The sequence below is a fragment of the Cynoglossus semilaevis genome, chromosome 6 (assembly GCF_000523025.1).
Source record: "Cynoglossus semilaevis isolate Cse_v1.0 chromosome 6, Cse_v1.0, whole genome shotgun sequence".
Taxonomy (NCBI): Eukaryota; Metazoa; Chordata; class Actinopteri; order Pleuronectiformes; family Cynoglossidae; genus Cynoglossus; species Cynoglossus semilaevis.
In genome coordinates, this window is record NC_024312.1 from 17990965 (window position 1) to 17999587 (window position 8623).

General features: G+C 39.8%; 1 protein-coding gene across 2 annotated transcripts in view; it reads right to left on the reverse strand.

The window, feature by feature from the left end:
- Positions 1-8623, reverse strand: part of man2a2 (mannosidase, alpha, class 2A, member 2) — a 14438-nt gene extending 5815 nt beyond the window's left edge. For both annotated transcript variants that reach the window (XM_008312528.3, XM_017033276.2), the window contains exons 1-13: positions 8487-8623; positions 6342-7279; positions 5776-6033; positions 5317-5461; positions 4490-4661; positions 4150-4277; positions 3817-3990; positions 3209-3395; positions 1879-2056; positions 1528-1730; positions 597-779; positions 315-429; positions 155-225 (exon numbers count right to left, since the gene is read on the reverse strand). In XM_008312528.3, the coding sequence (XP_008310750.1) occupies positions 155-225; positions 315-429; positions 597-779; positions 1528-1730; positions 1879-2056; positions 3209-3395; positions 3817-3990; positions 4150-4277; positions 4490-4661; positions 5317-5461; positions 5776-6033; positions 6342-6473 (1946 nt within the window). In that variant the 5' untranslated portion in view covers positions 6474-7279; positions 8487-8623. The remainder of the gene's footprint in view (positions 1-154; positions 226-314; positions 430-596; positions 780-1527; positions 1731-1878; positions 2057-3208; positions 3396-3816; positions 3991-4149; positions 4278-4489; positions 4662-5316; positions 5462-5775; positions 6034-6341; positions 7280-8486) is intronic.

Sequence of the window (8623 nt, forward strand, 5' to 3'; positions counted from 1 at the left end):
ATAATTAAAGAGAGACAGAAAGACGGACAGAGGGCGAGAAATAAAATACAGACAGAGACAGACAAAGAAAAAAGAGAGAGATGCATAAAGAAAGAGAAAGTGAGATAGACACACGGACAGATGAAACAAAGATGCATGTGGATGTTGACAGTACCTGGGGCCTGCTGTGTCAACCTCGATTAAAGTTCGCTGAGGCAGAGAGTCTTGAGTTGCGCGTCTATCATCCTTAAAAAGAGAACACAGGCATATTGGATGCTCAATCAGAAACCAGAATCCTGTTGTTTTTTAAAAAGCTTTAAAACAAATCCTCTCACTGTCTCCAAGAAAGGCTCCGTCTGGTAAAAGCGATAAAACTCTTTGTTCTTCATCACCAAGAAATGAGCAGCGTTGATGATAACTCTCTTCAGACCAATGAGTGAACGTAGTAACCTGCAGAGGACAAAAATAATCTGTTGGTAACTAAAGCAATCAAAGCAGACAGCTTTCAATATATAAATATTGAGTTTCAGGTCTAAAAAAAGATGACATTTTCACCTGATACAACTTAAAGAATCTAAAAGCTGAACTGTATACCTCTCTGATTGACGACCATTTACCTGGTGCCATAATCAATCACAACATTCTCTTTGGCAGTGCCAGTGACAGCATCGTGATGTTGAAAAAGGCTGACAGACCGCCTCGCGTCCACTAGCAGGGCGTAATCCGAGACTGGGTAGCGTCCTTCCATGCCCGCATGTCGAGCATTGGCGACGGCCAGACTGTACAGGATCTCAGCTCCTCTGAGAGGCGGAGACAAAGGACAAAGCATTATAAATTATGGAACATTCCGTATGTTTGACCATTAAAAGACTTGAGTGCTAAGATTCTGCTGGTCATGGAGAAATCTCCATCTCTGATTTCACCTAGTTCCAATCCAATGTTGTGTTACATCACAAAGGGTTTTGGATTAGAAAACAAATGAATGATTTTTACGATTAATTGTATGAATTTCCAAGGAATCTGATGAAAAAATGATTTTTCCTGAAAGACAGTTTCCTGGGGAGCCTTTAAGTTTGGCCTTTAGATTTTGAGGCGTTACCATGGCAATGCAATGTCAAACAAGGCAAAAACACCATCTGCAAATGTGGGAGGTGTACCCAGACCATATTTAAAAAGGGTAGTGTCACTCAGAAGAGTAAGACAAAAGAGAGAGAGAGAGAGAAAGAGAAAGAATTAAAGCTGCAAAATTCATTCGGGGCAGAAGCAGTTTTGCTCAACAGTGTGAGCACAAGAGGGATATTAAAGAAGATGGAAAAAAGTGAGTAACAATAAAGAGAAAAACGTAAACGATATCCTAATTTTATTATGCGATATGGTAGGAACTCTCTGTGCAATAATTAAATGTGTTTAAATAAAACAAAACTAAGTACTACATACTTACCATAAACCATAACATAAATATAATGCTGGATTTTAATGGATTTATATATTTAAAAATACATTGTAGTCCTGTCCTCTCTTTACCCCTTGAGCTCTTTGATTATTTACCTCAGGTGTGACTCAATCACACGATCCAAGCTTTTGTAAAACGGCCTGGAGGTGAAATAGCCAGTCCAGTAGTGATCTTCTCGATCTGCGTAAGCGAAAAAATCCCCACTCAGCACTGGGAAATCTGTAGGTCGGGATCCCGGAGACACTCCCTGTGCTTTGTACACAGCATTAAAGTAGTCTGAAAGAGTCCCAAACTGGGCCTGGAGAGGGATTAGAAAAAATTTGAAAAGTTTGATAGCATTTCAAAACTGCCTTTTGTGAAATTTTCTGAATCAGACATCCAGTCACTACATCTTCTCTCTTTTGTTTGTGAGTTAAACGTACCAACAGAACATGTATTTGTGTTACCTGTACATGCATTTCAGGGTGAGAGTTCATGTAGTCAAACAGCTTCTGGTAGTTCATGTACTGCTGATCCCACTCCAACGCCTTGTCATAGCGGAAGTCGTCACCCAGTGGAATGAGAAGTACCTTGCTGCGGTACAGTTTAGACTTTTTACGGTACTGATCAAGGAGCAGATTCGCCCTGAAGACAGAGATAAAAAAGATTACTCTTTTTGTTGCATTTCTACTACTTTCTGCAGCTGATGTGTATTTAATAGTTGACAGCTGCTCTCGGTGGACATTGACTTGAATTCATCTTCATGTTATCCAAGTTTAGTAGCATTAAAAAAATGGTAGTCAAAAGCCAGTACTACTTCACTACTTTAAAAGCATTATAATCTTATCAGGACTAGTAAAAATCTCAATTTTAATGCTTAAATATTCTGCCCTTTTTTCCTTTTTGTTTACAGTACAGTTTTTTTAAAAACTAGATACAATGCAATGGAAGAATATCACTTGGAGAAAAGAAACAACTAGAAATCTATGGCTTTTCAGAATAAAATAAAATAAATACAAACTGTAGTAAAACTACAGGGCATTAAAAGTAATTCTAAATAGGTTTAAAGCACAAATTCAAAAGGCCTCAGGCTACTTATTCTGGAGGTTTTTCCACTGTCTGGGGGCAGAGACAGAGGAGGTCTGATCAGCCCAGTGTTTATACCTGGTTTCAGACACTTCCAATAAAAGCTGATTTGACATCAGTGCCCTCTTGTGTCTGCAAGGAATTTTTTTAATCACTCAGGTACGATAGGGCAAGGGCATTTCAGGTCTTCAAAAACAAACAATGGAAGTAAAAAAAAATGGTGCATTTTGAACAAGCTGGAGACGATTCTTGTGGGACTGTGAAACAACAAAAAAATAAATCAATAAAATGCAGAAATATAATCAATTCTACAATGAATAAAATGTGAAAAACCTTTTCAAGGCCAGAAACAGTTTAACTTTGGCCCACAGGCACAAATGGAAGACGTGAGCTATGACTACATTGTCATCTGTTTTTTAAATTTATTGTCGAAGAAAATGCCAAGAGTTTCCAGGCACCTGTGACTTTAACCCTTCATTATACTGAAGCTTTTCGGAGTTGTACACTTCTGAGCTACCAAAAAAATGGCCATCACTGTACCAACGTCTTTAATGTGCTTGAAAGTTATTGACTTGAATTCTGTTTTCTAATGACTAAAAGCCAATGTGTCCAAACACTAAATTACATTTCCAAATACTATATAATACTATAATGAAAAGTTACCCAGCTGAACAAAAATGTTCCTGACCACAAACCACAAATATTCCTCACCTCTCTGCTACATTGGCTTCCACCACAGACTTCGGTGGCACTTTCCAGGGACAGTTGATGCGACCCCCTGGTAGCCTCTTGAAGTCGAACTGGCAGCAGATCTTTGGGTCAGGCCCACAGGTGTGGGGTACATCATAGCTGTAGAAGGGCATCATGTGGCAAAACATGTCCGTGCTTGACCCAGTGTCTGTAAATGTAGTTGAACCAAATATTTATTTTAAATCAGGCTTCAATGACATGCCATGATTAAACTTATTTTATGGTCCATAAGTCTGATGGGTATGAAAAAAATACTTTAATTTTGGTTCATTAAAGCTGGCATATTGTCACAGAATATCTTTGGATACATTTTTTTGCATCACACTTTCTTTAAAGGCAACGGTCAGATAATCATAGCAGCCAACTGTGAGACAAAAAAATGGGCAATAATAATACTCAAATCAGTATTGTTCCCCTGAAACTGCAGTAGAACACACACACCCGCAGGATGTCCTTCCAGATTTCATCTGTTTTCAGAGGCCATATCCACGGGCATGACTCATCGTGACACAAACCTAACAAAGGCAAGTACCTGAATGAGATGACATTGCTGGCTCCAGTCCACTCACCCCATGCCTGCCTCCACATAAACTCTAGGCTGCGGGTAGACGCAAAGTGCTTTTTGATAGAGTAGTGCACTCTCTGGATGAGCATGCTGGTCAGGTTTGCCCTCTTCAGGAGATATGGCATTGTAGCACTGTGACCAAAAGGATCTACTGCCCAACCACTTTGAGGAGTTATGCCTGCAGAAGGAAAAAAAATAACTTTCGGATTTCCACTTATGTCCAAGGGAACATGTTTATTACAAATTTGAATTTCTGAATATTTAGGTTTCATTTAGGTATTTAGATTTCTTCTAAATACCAACAAAATATATTGTTTTTTTAAAGGACCTTATGTACCCAGATTTTTTTCAAGCCATTGATGTCCTTCAATGAGCTGGTCTATCATAGCAAAGTAGTGAACATTGGCTTCATCAGTCATCACCCAGCCTCCCGTCACAATCTCTAGCTGCCCTCCGTGGATTAGTCTGGTAAAATAAGAGGATTAGGAAAGCCAGGTGAGGACAATCCAGTCTTTAGGAAAAAGAATCACATTAAACAGATAACAAGCTATTTTTAGAGTGCCCTGTGAATCGCGGTGCCTACTACGTATTCTGTAAAATGTTGTACTTAAGGAAAAGAAGCTTCGACTAAGTCTCAGAGGGAATTAACTACCGGGCCCCTTTCGGCTGTTACTCACTTGCGCACAGCTTCCTGTTTGTGTGCATCTGCCGTCTCCCACCACTTGGAGAAGAAAGAAATCTCGGACCAGATGAACTTCCTGCGTGGATCTTCAGGCAGTTTCACCACCATGTTGTTTAAAATATGCTGTGTCTGGTCTACAAAGTATTTATCGAACGTTTTGATCCAACCTAAAAAAAAGAGAACATAAAGATAAATTTAATATTACTAGCTGAAACAATTAAAGTCATCCCTTTTGGCTAAGTATGACTATGAATTTAACCATGGGTTTTGGTGACGTGCACTGTCCTCTTATAGATATTTAAAAAAGAACAGTGATTATTAATCATAAAAACCCACGATAGACAAAATTGGACAGACCCATAAGACTGTTCAAACTTTGTAGACAGTTCCACAACTTTTTTTTACAGGTCTACAAACTGCTAAGGGTTAAAGAACTGAAATACAGATGCTTTACAGAGTGATGCCTTCTCAGAAAAAGAAGAACCTTGAAAAGTGAGGGGTTTTAAATTTAATGAAAATGTTAATGTAAGCTGATACCCTAAGACCTACCTGGGCTAATATCATTCTAACCACATCCTTTGCAGCTAATGCTTAAATTACGTCATTATAGAAAAGAACAAATTAATCTATTATTTTAATTATTTTAAATTGCTTCCAACCGTACACCCACTCAAGTGAGGCTTCATTTCAGCTGCCTTGGTTCTTTTACGCAAACACTGTAGAAACTCAAGACTCCTCTTCAAGTGCTTAAGGTCAGGGATGAAAAAGTGTGACCTGTGACAAGTATTTCAATCTGTTGTGCGTAAAGCTCTCACAGCTCACCTGGGTCATTGTGCGAGTGGGGGACCACGAAAACCTGAAGTGGCTCCTTGTCCCACTCTTTGGGGTCGTAGGTGATATCAAAGCCCTGCTTCCATACACCACCATCAGGGTTGTCAAACTTGAGCAGGGAGTAAACGTCCAGCATCTGAAGTAAAACACCATTGCTTACACAATTAGGAAAAAATAAACCCCTTTGCTTCAATACAAAATACCATACAACCACCTGACACCAGACACACACAAACCTATGTATTCATAGTAGTGTCAGGCTGACAGGCTCCATATGCACCAGCATTGTATTTAAATTGTTTAAAACATGTTCCCAGCATGTGTGATTTTAATGTGCATGTGTTTAATGCGTATGTTACATAAGCGAACATCTTAGATGGACAGCTAAACACTGTACATGTTTGGAGAAATTTGCCTTGTGTCCGAGGAATAAACCAGCAGGTAGATTACCTGAACATCTGCTTGACCACGGTTGCTCATAGCAAACTGGCAATCTTGTGGTTTGACAGCGAAGAAAGTGGGGCGACCGTCAAACGGCAAGACCCAGGAACCATTGGCACTTCTGAATGGCAGGTGGCCACTGGGAGACACAGCTCCAGTGTCTGTTAGCTCCATCACAGAGTCCTTTATGTGGCTTATGATTTGGTGGTTTTCCTCCAGGAGCTGCTCCAGCTGCTCTATCCGGTTCTGCAGAACTGAGATCTGGCTCTAATAGACATGCAAAACACATTGGGTGCATGTAAACATATAATTCTCTGGTACAAACATTAAAATTTAAAACTGGTTCATTTAGCAAAGTGAGAGACCCAAGTTGGATCTGAAAAGTACAAATAAAAAAATCACAACTGTGAATGCTCAGTTATATTAAAGAAGACAACCAGACCACTGTGAGCTAGGGGAAGAGTCTGTGTTGATACAGCTCCAAGAACATAACAACAAACTATGCAAAATAAAAAATAAAAAACTAGAGATAAGGTGTCAGTATCAGAACGACCTGGGAGAGCAATTATTCTTACCCTTGGAAAGTTTCCCCCATTCTGTCGCCTTGCGGGGTCATGTTGGACTCGATCCAACATCAGGTACAGAGAAAACACAGCCACACAGAATATGGCACCTCCAAACACTGTCACTTGTTTCCTTAGCTTCATTCTCCTCTGGGACAGTCTCCTTTCAGGGTTTTTAATTAACAAATGGCCTTTAATGAGTTGTGTTGTGTTTTTTTCCAACACAGTGGTATAAAGGTCCTTGAAAAACTGGAACACAGTCTTTTAAAGTGCACAAGAAATATATAAATTAACCAATAGCACATGAAATATTTCTTCAGTTCTAATTCTAAATTGCCCAAAGGCATCACTCATCATACTGGAGACCACAGGGACGGGATCCACAGCATCAGCACCGGGAGAAGACGGCAAGAATGTTAAATCAGATTAGTGGCAAAAAAAAAAGTTCCTCAGCTTTTGCTGAACCACGACCACTGGTTTGGTTCAAAGTAGTCGCTGTGCTTAACAAAGCAGACTGATGAGATTGCAGGAGGAGGGAAAAAAAGTGCCACACAGAGACAGTCTAAACAGGGAGCCTAGTGTTCCTGCGGCATGATGGGTCTTGCAGTGGCTCTGCCCTCCTTGCTCTGCCTTCGATCACAGAGAACACTCTAATCATCCAGAACAGCAAGGATTCCCTTTGGCAAACTTGTCCTCCACAATCATAACAGTGTGCTACACCACACTGTAATGCAGTGGTTTAAAAAAATGAATGAGAATGGCTTAATTCAGAGCTGGAGCTCTTTAAGTTTCAACTATGCACAAAAACAGCTCCAAGAATCAAAATGAGGAACGTCATTATTCTCTCAGCGGTATGGTTACAGTATATCAGCTGCATATCAGCAGCAGTGGCATGGGCAGGGCATCCTTTCCCGATCACACGTGGATTCCCAAGTGAGGTTCTCCTGCAGCTGTCGGGATAAAGAAGACAAGAAGTGCCAATGTTTTTGGCTGTCAAGGAATATATTTTTGCACCAATCATTAATATTACTTTAACAGACTAAACACTGTGTGGTCGAACTATCCCAGAGTTTAACTTTGTTTAATATAAAAACTTTGGTATAACTGGTAAATAAATAATAATAATTACCTACTTTCTTTAATCGAAGAGAACATTAAAATGTTATATATATACAAAAGTCCAAAAAAAAAAAAAGGTACATTAACTAATTTTAGAGTAAAACAGAAATAACAGATGCCATAACAACAGTCATCACATGCGGGGGGAATCATGCTGAGAAGTCTGTTTTTCCTTGTGACATGAACAGGAGGTTCTGTTTGTGTGCAAATCCAACAGTATTAATCCGCTCACAATTGAAAATCTAGCCTCAGCACAGCCAAACTTTAAGGATAATGTTGTACTAAGGAGCAACCTAGAGTCAAAACAAAATTTGTTGAAACATAAAGGCTAGAGAATATTTCAAAACTTAAAGCCATATCTTTAGCGGTAAACACTCTTTTGAGGTCTCCGGTCACCAGTCACACACGTACACAGTACGGACGTGAAAGATGGATGACAGTAACAGGAATTATTTGTGAATTATTTAATTAATATGTTAGATGTCACCTTAACTTAAAAGGTTGGGATGGAAGACTAATAGGAGGTCTCTCCTCCAAGCTTTATCTTGATGGACTTAGGTCAGCCTACATCTGACTGTTAGCCGTGTAAACCCGTTACCTGTAGGGTTACTGGTAGACACAATGTGTACACAGTTGGGTTTTTCTAACAGTCGCATGGGATTACTGTACAAATATTTACTTTCCATGACATTTTGATATAAATTAGCTATCAGTGACAGCTGTCTGAAGAGCTAGCGCTAGCAACCGTCCCAGCATTACCCAAAGTCCCCCGTTTCCGAATCATAAACCAGAGTCAGCTCTTATTGAGCCCACGGTATCCTAAAGATTTTCCGACGATCGATTCTGGCGTACTCGCCGGTGTAAAAGCCTTACCGTACGGCAGATGTCCCTAACATTATACATAGTAGCAAGTACTGGTGTGACAACATTCAAGACGTGGCTAATATTTTTCCATAAATCTCGACCAAGACTTGTGCGTATGCATATGTATGTCTTTTATATATATAAAAAAAGAAAAATGAAGAAAAAGGACGTTACCCATTTAAAAGGGTTTTCCGCAAGAGTCGAACGCCCAGCAGAGTGTACTTGCATGTGTATGTGCTTTAGCTGAAGACTGACAGACTACCCAGAGCTCTAGCTGCTAGCTTTCTCTACAATCAACCGCGGAGGACTGT